Source organism: Schistocerca piceifrons, chromosome 1, assembly GCF_021461385.2.
Source record: "Schistocerca piceifrons isolate TAMUIC-IGC-003096 chromosome 1, iqSchPice1.1, whole genome shotgun sequence".
NCBI classification, from domain to species: Eukaryota; Metazoa; Arthropoda; class Insecta; order Orthoptera; family Acrididae; genus Schistocerca; species Schistocerca piceifrons.
Window position 1 is genome coordinate 469,247,016 of NC_060138.1, and position 23,505 is coordinate 469,270,520.

A 23,505-nucleotide genomic window follows, 5' to 3' on the forward strand; every position below is an offset into this window, starting at 1 on the left:
ACTCAAAGTGTCATCTTTATGGTGAATAGCAATCTATCCTCTTCCCAATATTGGTAAGTCTACATACAGTTCTTTTATGATACCTTGCACATAAAAAGAAACTCACAGTTATTCTGGATTCTGAAAAGTGCATTTTACAGTCCTTTCTGATCATCGTTTCACCATATCAAACAATCTGTTGACTACAGTTGCTTTATATTTTTTACTATCTATTTAATAAATTTCTGTATTTTCCAAAAGCAGATCTTTAGGTCCTCCGCATCATTAAGCTACAGGCAGAATTTTTTTTCTACAGCTGCACCTAATTCCTATATACCAGAAATTATTTATTTATTTATGTTTCAAAAAATCTGTGTCCCTATACTACCAATTAAAAGACACTGTCATCAAATTAAGTTCCATATAAACAAAGATGATGTAACTTACCAAACGAAAGCGTTGGTATGTTGATAGACACAAGAACAAACACAAACACACACACAAAATTCAAGCTTTCGCAACCCACGGCTGCTTCATCAGGAAAGACGAAAGGATGTGGGTTTTAAGGGAGAGGGTAAGGAGTCATTCCAATCCCGGGAGCGGAAAGACTTATCTTAGCGGGAAAGAAGGACAGGTATACACTCGCACACACACCCATATCTATCCGCGGATGTATGATCTGTATACGTGTAGGTGGATGTGTGTGTGCGTGTGCGTGTGCGTGTGCGTGTGCGTGTGCGTGTGCGTGTGCGTGTGTGTGTGTGTGTGTGTGTGTGTGCGCGTGTGCGTGAGCGTGTGCGCGAGTGTATACCCATCCTTTTTTCCCCCTAAGGTAAGTCTTTCCGCTCCTGGGATTGGAATGACTCCTTACCCTCTCCCTTAAAACCCACATCCTTTGGTCTTTCCCTCTCCTTCCCACTTTGCTGATGAAGCAACTGTAGGTTGCGAAAGTCTGTAATCTATGTGTGTGTTTGTGTGTTTTTTGTCTCTATCAACATACCAACGCTTTCGTTTGGTAAGTTACAGCATCTTTGGTTTTAGATATATTTTTCCCACGTGGAATGTTTCCCTCTATATATATGAAGTGGCAGTGCTCAACTACTGATTCATTTCTATTGAGTTTGATATTTTTTTATTCTCAACCATTCTGGTGTCTCCAGTAAGTTGATTATTTTGAGTCCTTATCAGTGATAAAAATTGCAGTACACAACCATTATGACACAAACCCTTATAAAACTTCTCTTTATCATATAGGCACTTCTCACACTTTTAGGATTTTTGGCAAAATTCATGACATACATTAATTGATACAGTTTTTGAAATATGTTTATTAGAAACGATAACTGTCAAACTTTAGACGGTTACCTATTAATGGAATATCTAAGATTCCAAATATCACATCATACATGGTGAAATATTTGCAAAAATTTGGAACTAAATTATTCTGAGGTAACAAAATGAAGGCCACTGATCGCTGCTCACATTTTTTGCAGACTGAAGAGCAATGTCAAAGCCTCAAATGACAGTGTGTCACAACAGTTGCGCTTCTTGAGACACTTTTCAACAGCCACTAACACATGGTCATTTCAACATTTAGTATTTCAGACTTTTTTCATTTTAAAACTAGTATACAAACTTATGGTGTACGAAATATAATTAATGACAAAAATGAGTTCCTGTCAAAGTTGAATTTTGGCAATTCTTTTATTAAAAATACATAATATATCTAATCTGTCAGCATATCACTAGATAACAATGACCCTAATACAGAAATGTAGACCAGAACTCAACTGGTAGTAATACTGATGATCTTCACATTCCATTTCAATAATAAGAAAATGCCTACGAACAGGTTACGGCAATGTTAAAATTTAACAAAAACTAGCATTTATTCTTGATAGCCCAAGAAATAAATAATAACACAAAAGAGTACACAAAATAATAATTTTAACACATTTCAGCTAATTTATTAACTGAAATGGGTACATAAATCAGAAAAACTCAAAACACATACTCACATTAAAAAATTCATTAATACTGAAAAAACATTAGTTTTACTTTTGCACTGGGTGATCTTTACTGGTTAAACTCTGTTTCGATACAAAAAATTTCTTATTGTTTCTGCTGAAAATGTGGGTCCATTAGAGAAAAATATGAATTGTGCTCGTTAACAACACAAATTTTGTAAAACAAATTGTTTCATCAGGACATTGGTTGAAAAATAGGTGTAGTTTCCTGTCTCCCGATGTGTATTCAGCACAATTTTTATAACAGTGTACCTGATACACAACATTTCCTTCTTTTGCTAAGAAATAAAAATGCATGCCACACAAACAATAAACACAATACATGTACATTCACAAAATTCAAAATATATGAGAAGCATACATAATTTACCAAGCTAATAACAATGTAACGTATGTATGTTACCAACAATTGTACTCCGAGGTAGACATAACTTATTGGAATAATTGTGAAATAATTTTTATATGCATAGAAAACAGTCACCAATTCAAGAGAAAACTAAAATTTCGGTTGAAATTTCAGAAATATATTTTATATAAACAGTATTATGAAAAAAGGAAAATGACTGAATTATTTCCTTTTGTAGAAGGTCATCCCCTGATAAAAATCAAATAAAGCAACTGCTTTTGAATAGAACAATTAAAATGTAATACAGTTTATGATACATTCACAGCTGTTGAACTGCGATGGATATGTACTTGTATTTATCCCTTTTACAAATATACTTACACCATCAACAACACGTTATAAATGGCAGGACACTTTTATGACTTATTACCACACTTTACTTTTTATCAAACAGTGGCAGTTTTGAACGAACTGCTCCTTCACAAATCATCAATCTCTGTGTTGCATTAACAGTTCGTTTTGTGCACAAAGTTCGATCATTATGTGCACCAGGTACAGACCTCCCTTGATGATGAGAAGCCTGTTGTTGAGCAATAGCAGCCTTCTCCAAAGATTTTCGGAGAAGAGCAATTTTTGAGGAACGTATAGCATCATTCAAATTTGAGCTTTCCATACGACGTGCAAAGTCTACTGGTGAATTCCTGCTCCCACAAGTACCTTGATGGAAAAGCAGATCTCTTTGGTGTTTCACAGAGAAAGATCCATCAGGTAATTCCCACACTGAAGTGCCTCTCTCTGCAGTACTTGACAATCTGGACACAGTGTTTGTTGCTGCACCACTTTGTTTCCTTTCAAAGTATTCCACTATTCTGCTTATGTGACGAGGTCGTGCACTGCAATTCCTGTCCTCCCAGTAGGAAATATCACTCCCACCTAAACTAGATATATCTTCTGAGCTGTCAGTATAGATGGATGATGACCGCTTTGCTGAATAAATAAGAGAATGGTGATGAGGTGTACTACGAGCCACAATGCCACCAGGAGTACTGAGTTCATCAAAGTCACAAAGTTCACCACTACCTGATCTCAAAGAACTCACAGTAGTAGTTGAGTTTGCAGAATCATCCAACAGAAACAAAGATGATGCTGCTGAGGAAGACGAGAGTGTCGCTGATGAAGTGTTATGATGGCTACGGGGCACTGTGTGAATACTTCCAAATTCAGAGGGCAGTAACAAGTCCCCGGCCGTAATAGTAAAATCTTCGCTAACACTACTAAAGAAGCCTGATTCACAGGACCCTCTTCGTCTTAATGTGGTTGGAAGGCCCAGTCCTCCACCAGGGTCCTCTGTCAAAAGGACACCGGCATCAGCAAGATTTAAGCTTGATGAAGATACCCTGTGATTGATAAAAAGTGGTGTATGCTGAGAATCTTGTAATGTACAAGTCTCTGAAAGTGATTCAGACTTCGGACTCTCACTAGCTATAAACAATGGATGTGATAACATTAAATTAGAAGAATCCATGTCACTATCTTCAACAGTAACACACTTCATATTTATTTCACCAGAAGTTTTTTGGCTGTTTGATGTCACTTGATTTTTCTTTGGTATGTTACTTTCTTCATCTGAAGAAAAAGTGCTTGATGCAAGCCGAGGTGTTGATAAGTTTTTCATATTTAAGAAAATTCTTCTGCGCATCATTGTAGGTGAAGATGGCAGAGAAAGCGGTTGGTTTATCTTCTGAACTTTCAGCACACCAGATGCTGAATCACTGTCATCTGGTGATGATTGGACAACTGAGTCGCCTTTTATTCCTGAAATAGATGCCTCGTGGATGGAATCAGTTTCTGCTGTTGGTGTACTTGGAGGTGTTGGGCCATAGAATGGTGATGGCAGCTCGAAGCACGATGAAAACAAATCTCCTCCTGGTCCCGCCATGAATGAGCTAGAGCTGCTGCCTTTATTAAGGCCTCCCAGAATTTTCTTCACTCCTCTGAACTGTGACAGAGCAGCAAAGGGATTGGCTCGAGATGGTTTGTAGTGGGGGTCCTGCCGCACCATGCTCTCTCCCACATGCTTTGGCGTCACCACAAAATGGCAGCGGGCCTTTTCACTTGGTGCAGTATGCATTGGGAACACCAGGTTGCCAACATCTTCAGACCAAGATCGACGATGGCACACTGTAAAGACAAAACAAGTGTTAAACAAAATTGCATCTCTCAACACCCTTAGACATAAAAATTTGACAAATATCAACTGAATGTCAAATGTTATTCCAGGTTTAGGGTATTAAATTACTTTAAAATGATACAGTATAGTGAATGAACATAGTAACAATGCATGCTTCATAGTTTTTAGTCATTAACAATGACAGCTACTTATACAAGCTAAGTCTAACAATTACCATATTTTTAGTTCAGGGACAAAGAATCAAATTTTCTCTTTACAATAATGAGAACTCAATATCTGAAGTGCTCCCCATTCAAATCTCCCTCCCCCCCCCCCCCTCTCTCTGCAAACCATCACAACACGTACTTCTCTTCTCATTGTAAATAAGAATTCGAAAGATTAAATTATCTCCTATTTGTCATTATTTCCATGCTGGGATAGATGGAAACCCAATAACATACACTCTTTTTCCTTGCAACCTTTTTCACACATCACAAATATTATGTTTTGGCATTTACTTAGAAATTCATCCACTAACATAAGCCACCAAACAACATGATGGAGCAAGAGTATAGCAGCACAAGATGCACTGGTGTAATCTCAACCACTTAGGGTACTAACTCAGCTCCCTGTGAAAGTTTGGCCCTAACAACTGGTTGGTAGTAGACACAGATACTGAAGGACACAAACACTAACCCTGAAAGAAGAAACTTATGCTAGGTTACTATTTTTCTTCTGCATTGCAAGAGAGTATTTACCACAAATGCCACAAGAACAAATAGGTGCAGTGAAGCTACAACAGACATGTTAAATTCATCCAACAACAGTTTACAACCTGATCATGGGTAAGAAACCTGTATTAACCTAACTGTGTACTTGTGTATGTGAGAAATTTTCTGTCATACTGAATGTATTTCTACGGCACATTTCTGAATGAATAAACGAAGTTCACTTCTGAGATCAATTTTTTCTCCTTGAAACTGAGGGTAGCTGTATTTAACTGTTATTATACCAACAGTATGATGCAATGTATCTTAACCAGCTTTGTTTTGCTGATGGCATTATATTGTTTGCCTTCACTGCAGCTAAACTTCAACAATGAATGGAAGAAAATAATAGAACAAGTATGAAAATAAATTTGAAAGCAATTACACTACGACAAAATAATGTTTAACCTACATATTGATAAAGGAACTCTAGAAACTAACAACAAAATCACAGAACCTGTTGACAACAATGACTGATTGACAATAAAAATTAACAGACAAATAGAAATGTCCAGCACTGTTTTTGGTAAACTAAACAAAATTTTAAAAACTAAATTTTCAATAAGCTGCGAACAGGTTGTTTACAACCCATGTGTATTAGCTGTTTTCCTTACGGCAGCGAGTCATGGAGTTAATTTAAAAAAATATTCAAAAACTAGGGGTTGCTCAGTGATCAATGGAAATTACTGTAGAAGTGACTGGGACTAATAGCCCACCAAATAGGTGGTGCAATCCAAGAGGTAAGAAAAGATAAATGGAATATGGATCAATTACATTAGAAAACACAAAGAGATAACAAGGATAATTGCAGCTGAAGATTGCAATGCGCTGAAAAGTCTAGAGGCAGCCTTTTTCCATATATGACACTGATGCAGTTTTTGTTTCTGCTGCTGCTGCTGCAGCTGGTGGTGGTGGTGGTGGTGGTGGTGATACAGTCATACATGAATCTGAACAAAATTGGCTTGGGGTAAGCAACCACGAGAGTGGTATGGAGGCAATACATAATTCATTGCCTCCATAACAATAATAAATTATGTAATGTTGGTCACCTTTCTTGAGCTGTGCAGCATCACGTTCTTCTGGAGCAGCTCCAGTTCCTGCACATGAAATAACCTCTTCACTTCGAGCACCTGCTACCGCAGGTGCTGCAGCACAGACACGATCTACTGGCAGTGAAGCACAGCCCAAGATTTGTATTTCCTGCTGGTCTTGTTGCTGTTTCTGCTGGAGTTCATAATCAGCAATGATTCGATTAAGACGGATAACAATTTCTGCGAAAGATGGACGGCTTTTTGGCTCAAACTGAAAAAAAATAATAATGATGATGATGTAAATTATTAGGTGCACCATATAATTTGAAATGTTAACCAGATACACAATTTGCTCCAATTAAAATTACCTGAGGAGATAATAAGGAAACCTACACCTCTTTAAGAACCACTGGTATACACAGAATGGTTTTCTGCTAGACATATTAAATTATATAAATGGTATAAGTAAGTTACCATTATAAATTCAGAACAATTACATCACAAATGAACACAAATGTCAGCGAGTTAAAAATTGCCATACCACGGATGCACACATTTAAAAATTGAAAAACACTCCAATCTAGCATTTGGTACTTTTGTTTCCTGTCTCAGGAACTAGAGGAAGATAGGTTTGTGAAGGTTGGAAAAGAGGGGAGCTCTGTGACTACAGGTTGAAGGGGACCCACATATTGTGAGGACAAGTGGGGAAAAGATCAATGAGGAGGAGTCAGAGAGAGTAAGAGGTTGAAGATGGTACTCTGTTAAGCACTGTGACAACTTCTGTCTAGTGATGATAGAAGGAGGTAGTATAGCTGGAATATGAGCTACCTGACTGAGAGGTGGAATGAGTAGTACAGTTAAGAATAATAGGAAATGTAGCAGGTGAACTCTACTTTGGTTACAATACAGAAAGGAAGACAGGTTATTATTCTTGACAGACTGACTTTCTATTGTGTAAAGGTCAGATGTTCTCAACTGTGCATTATCTTACTTTCATCCAGTCACAGCCTGTCTAACGATAATCCCCCGCCCTTCAAAATTTTGATACATGAAGTTCCATTTTTAGTTCTTCATCAGTTAACACCTATCTTTACATGACACCATCTCATCCAATTACAACAATAAATCCAACCTTTGTTGGTGACAAGATTCAAAGCTTTATCATTTGTTTACAACAAAATGTAGAATGAAACTAAATACTTACTGTGCAACATGAGAATGCTAATTTTAGAAATTCTGGAGGGCACGGACCACACATTTCACTGAAAGCTAAATAATCTAGACCAAAATTTTCCGTTCGTGGAAGAATGTCTGGATCTGCTTCCACACGGGCTATTAGTTCACAAAGGATTATACCATATGAAAATACATCAGACTTTTCATTGTACCACTGGCCTTTTAGGCATTCAGGTGACATCCAGTAAGGTGAACCAACAGTTGGTAATCTATATGGACACCTGAAAAGGAAAAATTAGGTTACCATGTAATGCATACTGCTTGTATTCTAATACTACAGCATACATCAATGAAATTAATATAATTTCATAAATATCACTGTGAACTTATATAAATGACCATAAAATGCTATCAAGTAAACCTGTTCACATGATTTGAATGTGTGTGTTACAAGAAGAGATATGAAGTGTCATACTGCAGGGGTGTCAACAGTATGAAGACACAAGAAGTCACCTCAGAGGTAGGAATGATATTTGCTTTACACCTTATACAAAATGTGTTCACGAAATGATGGGACAAGCAGAAGGAAAGAAATATTAACTCACAACACTTTCTGGAATTTCCTTCCACGTTTAAGACAGTGATAACACAGGATTATTTCTAGAGATTAACTGTTGAATGCCACGCAGAGAATATAATGTTTCTTAATATGATCAACAACAAGGTTATCCATATATCTCAACAATTAGTGACCTGCTTTTTCTTCCTAATCTTTTACATTTTGAGCCTTCCAACTTCTTGCAAATGTTTACTACAGTTTCAATACCTCAACACCACTTACATCTACACTTCATAGTGTAACACATCACTTTTTGGTCAAATGTTTGAGTGAAGCAAAAACACAACTCCCTATAAATTACACAGTGTGTGTTTGTCCAAATTTTCACAGCAAAACGAAGAGTGTGAAATGGACAAATGAGGTATCAAACTGACGAGCATGAGGTCTAGTTTAGCAAAAATATATTTAATTGGATGGATGAATCAGAGTAACTAAGAAAAAAATTATGACTTGAGGGAAAATTGAAATGTTTCATGTGGAGCTACTACTAGGTACGTAAATGAAGGAAGAGTCAAAAACTACTTCCCTTAAGGTCTAACAAGATAGTGCATAAAAAGTTGCAATGGTGTGATATTTAACTGTTAAAATAGTTTCCTTTTGAATTAGGCACTCAATTCAGGACATTTCGAGAAGATAAGACGCTGCAAAGATAAATGAGGTGCCAGAAATACCACACTTCCTACACACAACTCAAAAACAAGAAATTAAAAAATAAATAAAAATGAAATAAATAATAAAAGACAAAATATTTGGCAAAATGATTTGTCCAAAAGTAAGAAATAAACCAGATTACAAAAACATTTGACATGCCTTTGAATTATGCTCGAAGTTAAGTACAGCAAATGAGATGCCAATAGAGAATTTAAATCTCAATGCTTAAATTAGAATTTTAGAGTACTGCAGACTGTGCAGCCACTGTTCTATGGCTCTGATATATTTCTATCAACTATGACTGAAGGTGCAAAAAAGTTCCAACAATTTTTCAGTCTGCGGAATTTATCAATTATCTGGGAAGAGAATGTGCATTCTCTACTGGCACCTAATTTGCTGTGCATGATCAACCCTCACTGAAAAGAACATTAAATATCTGTCTATTTTAAGCTTTGTTTTTAGACAAATCTTTTGACTTTTTCTTAACAACCTCACAGAACTGAAAATCAGTTGTGCTGTGATCTACAATGTTTAAAAATACTACTGCAGTACTTACATTGGATCTGGAATTTTAGCAGCAAGTCCGAAGTCACCAACAACTGCTATCATTTCACCTGACTCCTCATTGTTCTTTATAAGAACATTCTAAAACAAAGCAGAATAAACTATGAATGATGTCTCTCTCATGCTCCATCACCACAATGAAATAAAAATAGAAAGATCACATTTCTCATTTACTACACTGCACTGCCCAGTAACTGTTCAATGTCTACTGTTAAACAGATCTTTGCTGATATGGGCATTAGGAAGAATGATAATTCTATGTTAAGTTTGTGTGCTGTAACTATTTTATCTTCTGTCAGCAACATAAGGGTACATGCCTGTCTGAAATAAAAACCCAAAACCCATGATTATTCCTCTCATATTGCTAACATTAACTTTACAATTCATAAGATTGACAATATCATGAAAAGCGTAGATTGCTACTCATCATACAGTGGAGATGTTGAGTCACAGACAGGTACAACAGGAATACTGCTAGACAAGTGAGCTTTTGCCCAAAAGGTCTTCTGAATTAGACAACAAACACACACACATTCCAGCAAATGCAACACATGCACACAAGACCACTGTCCCTGGCTCTCTCTCTCTCTCTCTCTCTCTCTCTCTCTCTCTCTCTCTCTCTCTCAGTGTGTGTGTGTGTGTGTGTGTGTGTGTGTGTGTGATAGTGTGTGTGTGTGTGTGTGTTTGTTTTGTCTAAGGCCTTTTGGCCAAAAGCTTACATGCCTAGCAGTCTTCCGTTGTGCCTGTTTATGACTTCCCAAACTGTAGTAAACTCTTAGTTAAATTAAAAGTGAAACATGTACTGCTTGGGCTTCACATCTAAAAAATTCTGACAAAATTCATTAATTCAATAATGTGTAAAATGTCTGAAAATGACATAAAATTACGAATATGACTGTGAAAACAGACTGTAGATTATGTTATTTGTAGATCAGATGTGTAGAAAAACAGACTACACAGTTGTTACAAACAACACTGCCTAGAATATCACAGGGCCATAGACACGGGTTCACAGGTAGATGCCGTGTTTCTTGACTTCCGCAAGGCGTTCGATACAGTTCCCCACAGTCGTTTAATGAACAAAGTAAGAGCATATGGACTATCAGACCAATTGTGTGATTGGATTGAGGAGTTCCTAGATAACAGGACGCAGCAAGTCATTCTCAATGGAGAGAAGTCTTCCGAAGTAAGAGTGATTTCAGGTGTGCCGCAGGGGAGTGTCATAGGACCGTTGCTATTCACAATATACATAAATAACCTTGTGGATGACATCGGAAGTTCACTGAGGCTTTTTGCAGATGATGCTGTGGTGTATCGAGAGGTTGTAACAATGGAAAATTGTACTGAAATGCAGGAGGATCTGCAGCGAATTGACGCATGGTGCAGGGAATGGCAATTGAATCTCAATGTAGACAAGTGTAATGTGCTGCGAATACACAGAAAGATAGATCCTTTATCATTTAGCTACAAAATAGCAGGCCAGCAACTGGAAGCAGTTAATACCATAAATTATCTGGGAGTACGCATTAGGAGTGATTTAAAATGGAATGATCATATAATGTTGATCGTCAGTAAAGCAGATGCCAGACTGAGATTCATTGGAAGAATCCTAAGGAAATGCAATCCGAAAACAAAGGAAGTAGGTTACAGTACGCTTGTTCGCCCACTGCTTGAATACTGCTCAGCAGTGTGGGATCCGTACCAGATACGGTTGATAGAAGATATAGAGAAGATCCAACGGAGAGCAGCGCGCTTCGTTACAGGATCATTTAGTAATCGCGAAAGTGTTACGGAGATGATAGATAAACTCCAGTGGAAGACTCTGCAGGAGAGACGCTCAGTAGCTCGGTACGGGCTTTTGTCAAAATTTCGAGAACATACATTCACCGAAGAGTCAAGCAGTATAATGCTCCCTCCTACGTATATCTCGCGAAGAGACCATGAGGATAAAATCAGAGAGATTAGAGCCCACACAGAGGCATACCGACAATCCTTCTTTCCACGAACAATACGAGACTGGAATAGAAGGGAGAACCGATAGAGGTACTCAAGGTACCCTCCGCCACACACCGTCAGGTGGCTTGCAGAGTATGGATGTAGATGTAGATGTAGATGTAGGTCTTGGGTAACTAACAGCAGAAAGAGAGTGCTTCTGTTACTGGCGACAGAAAGAGTACCTAATACTATCACATACACAATATCTTAAGCCTGCCCTTTACTATGTATGTGCATGAATTAATTAACTTTTGCTTTGCATGGGAAAAAAGGAAAATATATTGTTTCTAGTAACAGAACAACACAAAAAATTGTGCCAAAACTGATCAATACAGTAACACTTGAATTGAATAACAGTCTGTAATATTTCATCTGTCAAGTACCCCTGCAAATTACAGTGTAACTCTCATACTATATCAATAAGTGCTAATTTAAAACCAGTAACTATGGAAAATTAAGGAACCTGATATTTAGAAAGACTGACCTTGGAAGTAAGGTCCCTATGGAAAACTCCCCGAGAGTGCAGATACTCCATTCCTCTGGCTATATCCAGTGCAAGCTTCATCCTTGTAAGATGAGGAAGTTCCACACTAGAATTCTGAATAAGCTGCTCCAAGCTGCCTCCATTGATATACTGAAACATACAATATTTTTCTCTCGTGTCTTGCATAGAATCTACCCAACTTATAACTTTCAACATTAATACAATTTTTTTCCAACGAAAATAAAGATTGCAACTTTGAAGTAACAAATAGCACACAAAGATAATCAACTGATCACACACTTAACAGAAAATGCTTTCATTATTGATGAAGCACAGCTAATAGTTATGCCCACATTCACAGGTAATGTTGAGATAACCACATCTCACAGCATTTAAGAATGTTTGCTAGTTAACATTACAGTTCTTGAAGTCAACACAGAACAACCAAAACAATTTAAACTTACAACAAATCACTTTACTTCACATATGCCAATTAGTCACAATTTACTTAGTAGAAGTTTTCTGCTGGTAAATTATGCAAAAACAAATTAAAAGTAACTCTTATTTTATCAGGATGAAATATGTTTCAAATATCACCTTCATATACTATAGAAGTAGCTAACTTTACCCTCACAAGTTCCTGTGAGAGATATGTAACATACTCGTTCTCAGGCAGACAGTTAGATTATAGATTTGATTTTACTACACGTTTTATTGACTTTCTTAGTCACCTTCATAAGGTTCTGCCAGTATTTCTCAAATAAATGGAACTATTCCAAAGCCACTGTGACTGATAAGGAAAAACCAAAGAAAACATCAATCTATATGTCCAGAAGGGGATTCTAACCTTGCTCCTCCTGAAAGCAAGTCCAGAGCTGTGTCACTACGCTTGGTTTGTCAGCTGAGGGAGGAGATGGAAGAGGGAATGTACTTTACCAGTTAGTCACTCATGTGTGGGAGATTTCAATGCTTCAATACCAATTCAAAATTAGGGAGCTACTCTAAAATAAAACTGCCTTACCAATATGCTTATAGGAACATAATAACTCTACTTTCAGATTTTTCTTTAATTTGATATGACAGTAAAACTGCATGTTGTGAGTAAAAGAATTATATTATTTTATTTAAAGAAAGACATATACGCACACTACTAGCAGCAGCTGATAAAACAAATATAAATATGTGCTACCAGTTTTGATACAAATGAGTAAGAGGAGTGCACCCTACAAGAGACAGACAGATAGTTTTAAGAGAAAAAAAATAACGAAATAAAGTTACCCAAAGAACTTTTCTTGTTTCTTTGTCTCTACATGTCTGCGGTTTTGGTTGATGAAGAAATCTCTGAGCCACAGTAACACAGTACACCACAAGAGGAGACATAATAAAAAAGTGCAGCCTTTTGATAAAGTGAAGTATCGTGGGGTAAATCATTTTCTGCATTTGAAAAGAAACAATCTGGAAAAATCCATGCTGAGGTGGACGCGTAGGGCAACAGTGAGCTACCATTTGACGCAGTGTTAAGATGACGCAGATGCTTCTAGTGTGGTCAAACAAGTCTGAATGATGAATGAAGTGGCAGATCATGTCCCTGTGAAATATGGCATTAGCAGAAATGTTGCAAATGTGTCAGACTAATCCAGAGGACTTCCTTAGCCACCTAAACACAATGGGCTCGGGGACATAGGAACAAAGCACACCTAAGCACAATGGGCTCGGGGACATAGGAGCAAAGCACGCGTTTTCATTACGATGAAAAAGGAAAAATATCTAATGATGTGAACAACCGAATGAAAACACACGATTCAGTTGTTTGTTGGAAAAATTAACTCATTTTTTGAGTGACACTAGTCCTTGGGAGCAGCCAAATGAAAACTATCAATTCAGTTGGTTGTAGTTTTAAGTATTCGATGGACTATTCATTAATTCTTCAGAGTGAAACCACTGTTTTCATTATTTAAAACTGATTAATATCCAGATTCAATTAACAAATAACTAATTAAGCTGATGTATCACTGGAAGTCAAAACTTAAGCATAAAAGTCCCGAAGTGTACAAGGACAAAAAGGAACACTGACTGAATTCTGTTTTAATGAAAAGGTAAGATGACGCCCATTAATTAAAAATTATTTGAATCTAGCCATCAAATACTTATTTAACCATTTCTTTGCGTATAAGGTAAATATATTGTGCAGAAAATTACATTACTGGCTACGTACATGGGTGGTTTCTTCTCAAATCATACACGTGAAGTGTGTGTGTGCGCACGCCACAGTGTAGTTTGGTAATTTGCCGATAGTCAGTGCTAGTTGCAAACATGGCCAGTTCAGGTGTGGAGTGAGCTTTCTGTGTGTTGGAGTTCGACAAAAGCAAGTGTGCTACAGCTGTTCAACGGATGTTTAGAACCAAGTACAGTAAGAAGCCACCAACAAGGAAGGCCATTTACCACTGGCACAACAATTTCATTACAATGGGTTGCTTGTGCCTGGTAAAGAGGAGCGGACGTCCCAGTGTGAGTGAAGTGAATGTGGGCATGTATGAGAGACATTCATAAAAAGTCCAAGGAAATCGGTGTGACATGCGTCCCGTGAACTCGAAATAGCTCCAATGACTGTGTGGAAAGTCCTGCAACAGAAGCTGTCTATGAAACCATTCAAATTGGAGCCAGTGCATAAGCTCAATGACAATGACAAAGACAAACATTCTGCGTTGTTCACAGTTGCAAGAATTGAATGAGGGTGGGGGGGGGGGGGGGAGGCATTGTTGATCACTTAATTTTTAGCAATGAAGCCACTTTTCACGCTAATGGGAAAGTGAACAGGCATAATTGTCAAATCTGGGGTACAGAGTATCCACACGAATGCACTGAATTTGAGCGTGATTCCCCAAAGGTGAATGTTTTTTTTGTGTCTTGTCACGTCAAAAACTGTACGAGCCATTCTTATTCGCCAAGAGCACTTTCACTGGATATTCCTACTTGGACATGTTGCAGCAATGGCTGATGCCTCAAATGCAATCGGACTCTCCGTTCATTTTTCAGCAGGATGGGCCTGCAGCCCATTTTCATTGTGAAGTTCATGGGTACCCGAAGACGGAACTGCCGCATCAATGGATCGGCCATGCTACAGAACGGGGCAGCTGTTCCATGAAATGCCCCCCCCCCCCACCCCCCCCACCCTCCCCCATCACCAGATCTCACTCCGTGTGACTTTTTTCTGTGGAGACACATTAAAGATCTGGTGTATGTAATGCCTCTACCACGTCATGTAGCAGAGCTCCGGGGTAGAATACGGGAAGCCACTGCCACAGTCAACGATGCCATGCTGGAACGGGTATGGCAAGAAATTGATTACTGTATTGACATCTTCCAAATCACTCATGATTCGTGTATCAAATATTTGTAAAAAAAACTTTCAGAGTTTCTCTTCAAACTGCAATATGTATGACATCTGTACAATGTTTAGTCCTTGTGCAATTAATAATTGAAAGTGTTCCCTGCTTTATGTAGACCCTGTATATATATGTATGTTGAAGTTCCACATGATACCTCTCCAAAACTACAATATTTTGATTTTCTGATGATTTGTTAAAATGCTACAGACCTCTCTATATGAGAGTGTTTGTGAAATTGTCTTAACAAAAGAGAAAATTGAAAAATTGTAATAAAGAAATGAAAAGTTATAGATATCTGAATTTATTTTCAATAAATACTTTGTTCCAAATACTATGAGACATTATTAATACACACACACTTCTGAGCTTTTTTCATTTTTTCTTTAAATATAAACTATGAAAATTTGTAACTTTTTGCAAAGTTCAAAATAATGTTTTGAAAATGTGAATTGTCACAGGATGTTAATTGTCTTGAGAAATGATAAAGTGGAAGGACTGCTGTCAGCTATGAATGAGATTCTTAAACTGTCAAAATATTTGTTCATAAAGATGAAAGCATCTGAAATTTTTTGGTTATTTAGAAATTATTTTCTCCAAACCCCCTGTCCTAAATGTTCTAAAAATTTCATGGTATGTTAGCTGGTCATTGTATTTAGGGAATGTACAATCAGAGTGGGCAGTTCTTGTCTGTACAAAATGTGAGAAACTGTTTAGGTACCTGGCTCTCCTATCAAGGTCAAAAAATCGTAGACACTTAAACATTTAAACTGATCACTGATTTTAAGTAAATGTCATGCAAAACTGGTTTTTCTGATTCAAAATAATTATTTTACAACATTATAAGTGAGTGGGAAAACTACTCATAATTTTGTTCGAAAGTGTTTTATAACAAGAATGATATATGTAGAATATTTATACTCATTTTTCTTTTTATGATATTATTCACAAAATTATTATTGTTTTGGTCATGATTTTCCTTACTGAACTCATATAGCCAAGCTGAATATGCACATAGACAAGGATGATACAACAAGAGCCATACTTGGGAAATGGGAACTGCGCACTGATCTTTTGAATCATTTGAAAGCATTATCAGGACCATGAGGTGTCATATAGGAGATGGTTCTATCATGCAGCTCATGAGAGACACTTGATGTGCCACACCCATGACTAATTGTCAAACACACAAGAAATTAAATGGCTCACTACAAAGTCTTCTAATGTATATTGGGGTCTCTGCATTTCACACACAGTAACAGGCTGCATTCCATGGAGAACCGTTGTTGCAATGTATGCGCCACCCCAGGATGAATCCCAGTAGTGACTTGATTGAATTCCTCCCATAGGCTTCACAGTAGACCACTCTCTCTCTTTTTTAAATGGAACTCCCTTAATGTACTTTCATTTAGAATTAAGAGTTTCATGTTTGTTACTAATGCTGATATAGTGTGTACAAATCCAACAGCATCTCTTATAGCATCAACAGCTTCATGCTGGAGATTAAATCTTGTTGCAAGATGTTTACAGAGACCTTGTACCCCATCACATGCACTTTTTCCATGACCTGTTGCTGAAGATACCCATTTTTTTCTTAATTCCTGTATTACAGTGTTGACCAACTCATAAAGCTGAAAGCAGTTTTTAAAATGAGATGCTGCACCATCAGTCACATACACATGTTTAGGAAATGCATGGCCTCTAGATGCTATGTCATCAATGATTATGCTGACAGCATAACATGCATGTGCACTGTCATGAATGAGATCATTACTGACAATAACAAAACAGTATAATGTGCCGAGGGCGTGAGCAACACATGTGAATATTGATACCTGTGGTGTGTGCCAGTGGTAACTTTGAATTTCGTTGTGCAAAGCAACAGACCAGTTCTCGGCGAAGACAAAATGAAGAACTAATGTGTCAGTATTCTGGGACGTGGCTGACTTTACTTCTTCAGGCCTGTCTCTGAATCCTCCGGATATAATGGTGAGCTATTCCTTTCATGATCCAAACCTGTGGAACAAACTTCTCTGGCTCTACTGTCTTCTTTGCCAACTCTCTTCCCTCCCACAATGCATAGGTTGCAGCACTGTCAGTATCCTGAAGGTGTAATGCTTCAACAGTCATAACTTCAGCACTAGGATACATTGCACGCTCCTGCAACAAGCATTTATCTTGAGGCTCTTGTCATATACACTAAAGCAATAGGTCCATCTCTGTGTACGTCTTTATGGTGACACTGCTTGTGACAAAACAAAAAAGATTAAAATTAGTGCAGTAAATACATGTGCATACTTCTTTCACTGGCTGCCATTTTACCTATTTTGGTCGTAAGGAGTCGAACTTTGAGAGACCAGTTATTAAATTCAGCTTCTCCTTTTTCATTAGGAAATATAGTTCTCTTATTGTTCTTGTCATATATCTTTCTACCTTTTTCACCATTTTGACCAACAGAAATAACATCAGCCCATTTGGGAGTTTTTTGTCAACACTTAGGTAATATTCTAGAGTAACAGAAAGTGTATCAGCCTGCAACGGATGCCCACAGTAAGAATCTGTGGATGCCCAAATACCTTTCTTATTATGAAATGAAATTTTCACTCTACAGCGGAGTGTGCGTCGATATGAAACTTCCTGGCAGACTAAACTGTGTGTCAGACTAAGACTCGAACATGGGACATTTGCTCTACCATCTGAGCACTTGCCCGCAATAGGCAAAGGTCCCGAGTTCGAGTCTCAGTCCGGCATACAGTTTTAATCTGCCAGGAAGTTTCACTTTTCTCATTCTTTATTTTATGACCTTTTGAAAGAAAATTATGTGAAGGATTGGCTCTGTATTTCTATATCTACTGCTTAGAGTAGTTACCTGGTACCAGTGTCAGTAATTGTATCTTCTCAGTACAGATGGCTGTATTTGGGTTTCTGAAACCCCACGTTACATTTCATACACGTTCTGCAAGTGCATCTACATTATATAGGCCCTACTTCACAAAATTCTGAAGATATTGTTTGTGTAAAACTTATTTTCAATTTCTTCCACTTTTTTTTACATTCTGTTTTCTTCTTGTGCTTCTTACATTTCCCGGAAGTTTTAGGTGGGGATACAGTAGGGGCTACAGCAGAAATTCTAACATTCAACACATCAACAACTTCACACCCTGGAATATAAACATCTGCACTATCTTCTTCAGTTTCACATTCGTGTGATTGTGATCGTTCAGGTGGGTTGCCACTAAATTTCTTCTTGTGGAGAGTGTAGCTATTCCTGCACAATGGATTCGATGCTAAAACTGTCACTCGAGGACCAAGATATTTCTGCACTACCTTTGACAGTTTCCAACAACTGTGAAGTGTTTTTCGCCATTCTTAAACACCACCTTCTTGTGTCTTTTTTCATACTCCATACGCCTCACTCTTTTACTACTGTATTTCCTCACTGATATTGTATCTTACAAAAAGTTCAAACCAAACAAAACTCCACCAGAATTTAGAATGGTAGATGTGCAAGTTCTCACTCGTTTGTTATAAACAGAAAAGCTCTGGAAATACAGTTGCCAACATGCATATTTTCACTAGAAACTCAGTTATGCGAAATATGTAGAATCATGTTCTCTCATCCCACGTGGCACACAGATACGTCTTCCTCTTTCCTCGGATGACGAAGTCATTACTCGGCGCACATTTAAAAAATTACGACGAGATGATTTTAAAAGGCAGAACGTTCCCTAAACAGCTAAAATGCAGACGTCTTCAACTAAATCGCGTATTACGTACGTTTTCGCTGTTCATGCAGTGAAACTTCAGCATCAAGCATGACATTTTAATACATTACTTCTTTACTACCCACTCTATTCGCAACACAATTTGCAGACAGTATTCATTTATACTCCTCAATGTACCTTCAAACTTATATCATTGAACGACACATAGTTCGGGAGATTGACGGCTTAGGCATTCGGGCGCGTGAGAAACTTGCTTCCGCTTAAAATGGAGCGCAAATTATCCACACCATATTCATCCAGTGCCTCATAATGTGAGCACGCAGCAACTTCCAACAAACTTTCGGCACAGTTTCAAATCTTTTCTAACCTTTTTCTCGCTTACGTGCTTAACGACAAATATTTAACACACTACCGGTAAGTCATTTCTAAAGCAATCAGTACATACAGTCAATTTTATACATGGAATAGAAATTCTCCAAAGAATCAGGGGTTTACTGGTATGTTCTTAATTCTACTTGGACGAAAATCAGATGACAAAAAAATGTGACCTAGTCACACTTGCTTTCATCTGCTTTCCTTTTTCTTATCTGGGGAGTTTTTGAACCCAAAACTGGGCTACGTCCAGTGCTTCCCCACTGTAATTCACGACGGTACATATACTAGGATTGGTCAGGAGATATTCTATATACTGATATTCGCCACGGTCACTTCTGTCGCCTTATGAATCTATACGGCTGTACTTAATTAGGTGTGCCTTCACTAATGGTACTACGCCCATTTTGGCACGTTTCAGGCTACTCCAAATATTCTATCTCAGGTTCTCGTCACTGGGAATCTACTGCGCTGGAGGGTCACTAAGTCCAAGTATCTTGTGGGAATGAAGTCTTCTAGGTCCACAGCAAACGCCAAAGTGGTACATCAAAGGCATACTTAAGCTTCTATTTGTTCGTGATCACTTGTACAGTTTACTGTGCAGCATGGGCTTCATGCAAATGGTTATTAATCAGTGTGTTTCATTTAAGCTTGAGTAGAGTATTTCAGCATGCACTGATCTGGACCACACCGGGCAAACATATTCCGCCGTGTAGAAGCCTCAGCTGTGATTATCAGCACCTTTGGTCTAGCTCCCCCATCTGCTGCTAGCCACTTTTCTCACTACGACTTTATGAAGGGTCTTCTCGCAGAGATGTTTTTACGACAATAACTGGTCTGGTACGACGTCCAGGTATGATGGATTACCTGCGCGTTCCAAGGTGATACCACTCCAGGTTGCATTCAGCAACTGATTTGCTTGTTTTGGGCGAAAAGGGAAGGCGCCGACTTGGGTCTTTAAGGGATATGGTTACGTTCGTTCTACGCCAGCGTGCATTTAAATCCCAAAATCATTAAGAGACTGTGCAGTAAATGGATGAAGTAGTAGAAAAATGTTTCCCGAAACACCTGTTTTCATTTTGACGTTAATCAAAACAAAGGGTCCAAGCTGTAGTCAGGAAACCATGCCCCACTACATCGTAACATCTCCACATGTGGCAATGAATATTCACTACCTGAGGACGACGACGACATCTAATGAACGTGCAGCCATTCAACAAATAATTAACTCACTTCTGAAATAAACTTAATAGCTAGTTTCGGATAAACGGCTGATATTTTTTAATGCGATGTCCTGGCGCTAGACAACAGACTGCATTCTTCGCGTACCTATGCTCTGAACACGTCAAGTTAAACACGAGAACATCAATGCACACATTTTTACTTCCAATCGATGGATGAAAGCATACTCGATCAGAAAAAGCAATACATGTAATGACTAAGAAACTGTTACCAGACTATACTATTGTTATTTGACGAACATGACTTCCCGAGAAGAAGAAAACAGTTGCAGAGCTTTTAGATTTGATCTCTGAAAATTTTCTATGATTTGCATCGAGAAAACGCTTCATATAAGCAGTTTTCGTGAAGCTATGTAGAAAACTGCATTGGAATCAACTTAAGATGTACAGAATATGAACTGTACATGGGAAGCATTTCATTCGATTTTGTACGGAAACTGATGCACATTTGTCACTACTGACATTTTCTAAAGTACCGTAGAATAGTAAACACGTTTTACTGCTTATGTAGTCGCTAAGTTCTTTTTTTTTTTCTTCATTTTAGTGATCCAGAACCGTTGTCAGAAATAGGCTACAAAAGCAACATGCCACGTCATCTGACGGGCAGTGATCAATTACGTTTCTCAAATCGTTCTATAGCAGCTCCCCAACTGATTGCTGGCTACAAATATATGATCGATGGATACTTAGTTCGTTTCTATGCTATGCATACGACGGAGGTGGTGACAGTTAGGGGCAGTCGCTCCCAATCAAGTCCTAGTGTTACCCAGTGACTACCAGAAGAGATCGGAGTCGCTTAGCAACTGAAGGTTTAATTGCGACAATATATCTGTGTAAACAAGTCGTTGCATTCCAAAACTATCTCTGATAGATAGAGAGATTAACCTTCCTCATAGCTGCAACGAAATTACACTGATACACGAAGCTGTATCTTCCGATAACGAAATGGTTCAAATGGCTCTGAGCACTATGGGACTTAACATCTGAGGTCATCAGTCCCCTAGAACTTAAGAGCTACTTAAACCTAACTAAACTAAGGACATCACACACATCCATGTTCGAGGCAGGATTCGAACCTGTGACCGTAGCAGTCACGCGATTCCGGACTGAAGCGCCCAGAACCGCTAGTCCACCGCGGCCGGCTGATAACGAAAGACTCGTCATTTACTAAAGTAGGCAAATTGACCCACCGAAACAACTGTAAACGAAAACGAAACTGTGGATGTGCCAAGTTTGTTGTTCGAAACACTGGAGTTATTTGAATGCTGAACTGTGTTTCTTTCTTATTAATAAAATATGTAAAGAGATTAGAATCAAAATGAAAATGCGAATAATTCAGAAAAAATGAGTACCTGTTGCATGAATAATTTTCACACAAAGTATTTTAGAAGTAAAAGTTTCGTGGCGTAAATCGATATCTGAAATGCTACAACAGGATACAGAAATTTCATAGGTTTATTACGTGTCGATGACCATATCGCCAGCAGTATTTTCAAGTACGGTATCACAACTCTTATACACTACTGGCCATTAAAATTGCTACACCACGAAGATGACGTGCTACAGACGCGAAATTTAACCGCTAGGAAAGAGATGCTGTGATATGCAAATGATTAGCATTTCAGAGCATTCACACAAGGTTGACGCCGGTGGCGACACCTACAACGTGATGATATGAGGAAAGTTTCCAACCGATTTCTCATACACAAACAGCAGTTGACCGGTGTTGCACTATTGGCACTGAGTAATTGGGTCGACACTATTCTGATTCAAAAATAACAGAACATACAGTTTTTTACGAAATTACGTTGATTTGAGTTTTTTTTCTCCATACTGCGTAGCAAATCATAATAGACCATTAATCCTATAACTCAACTATCTACCTCGTAAAGGTGATAACGTGAATTCTCACTTGGCAGAGAAAAAATGCGTTTTCTTTTTGAGACGAAAAAAGGCACTTATTATTTTTTCCCATTGGTTCAAATGCGTCCGGTACAAAAGTGTTGTAGATGGGCTACATTTAGTCGACCTCAACAAACATAACGGCAGACAACGTGGAACAAATGCGACAGATGCTGGCGAAAAATCGGCATATGTCAGGGGGAAATTGGGATTTGAAAGAGCACTGGTAACTTCTTTCATTCACGAAGCTGTAGGTAAGCTGGAAGGAAAGATGAACGGGAACTCCTGGAGATTTCACTGGCACCTCTGGCGGAGATGCTTGACTTTTTCCTTCGACCATCAACACGGGCGATGGATATCTGATGAAGAGTCGGCGGCAGTGTTCAAATTTCTGCACATCACATTTCGACGGACGTCCTATGCCTAATGCGTGCTGCAATCGAGCCCCAAAATTGTTTTCGCTGCCATTTTCCTAAAACCCTATAAATTTTGCCAAAATATACTGTGTCAAAGGTGACTACTTTGATAATGCATAAATGTACTTTATTTGTATATTCATTTCTTTTGCTTTTTTAAACCATACACGCTGGCCATTGTGGCCGAGCGGTTCTAGGCTCTTCGGACCGGAACCGCGCGACTGCTACGGTCGCAGGTTCGAATCCTGGCTCGGGCATGGATGTGTGTGATGTCCTTAGGTCAGTTAGGTTTAAGTAGTTCTAAGTTCTAGGGGACTGATAGCTTCAGATGTTAAGTCCCACAGTGCTCAGAGCCATTTGAACCAAACCATACACTCGACTGTTTAAACAGACTTCGCGGGTTGCTCCTAAACGCACACCACATGCGGGAAAAATATAGCAACAGATCTATGCGGTGCTTAACAGACACTGAACCGCCGAACAATATAAATCAAAATGGAATATGCGGAAGTTCACTTCCAAGCTCCTCGAACCACGTAGCACGATTCTGACCTTGTGACACAGAAAGTGAACATGCTGGAAGATGACATACCAACTGTGGAAGACATCTAGCGTGAAGGGACGCAGGTAGCCCGCAATAATGTTACGTAATCC

General features: G+C 38.4%; 1 protein-coding gene across 1 annotated transcript in view; it reads right to left on the reverse strand.

Moving 5' to 3' along the window:
* Positions 1 to 1,289: 1,289 nt before the first annotated feature.
* Positions 1,290 to 23,505, reverse strand: part of LOC124794258 — a 265,910-nt gene continuing 243,694 nt past the window's right edge. The window contains exons 4-8 of the mRNA XM_047258083.1: positions 11,810 to 11,959; positions 9,323 to 9,411; positions 7,525 to 7,777; positions 6,339 to 6,591; positions 1,290 to 4,533 (exon numbers count right to left, since the gene is read on the reverse strand). Of these exons, the coding sequence (XP_047114039.1) occupies positions 2,789 to 4,533; positions 6,339 to 6,591; positions 7,525 to 7,777; positions 9,323 to 9,411; positions 11,810 to 11,959 (2,490 nt within the window). The 3' untranslated portion in view covers positions 1,290 to 2,788. The remainder of the gene's footprint in view (positions 4,534 to 6,338; positions 6,592 to 7,524; positions 7,778 to 9,322; positions 9,412 to 11,809; positions 11,960 to 23,505) is intronic.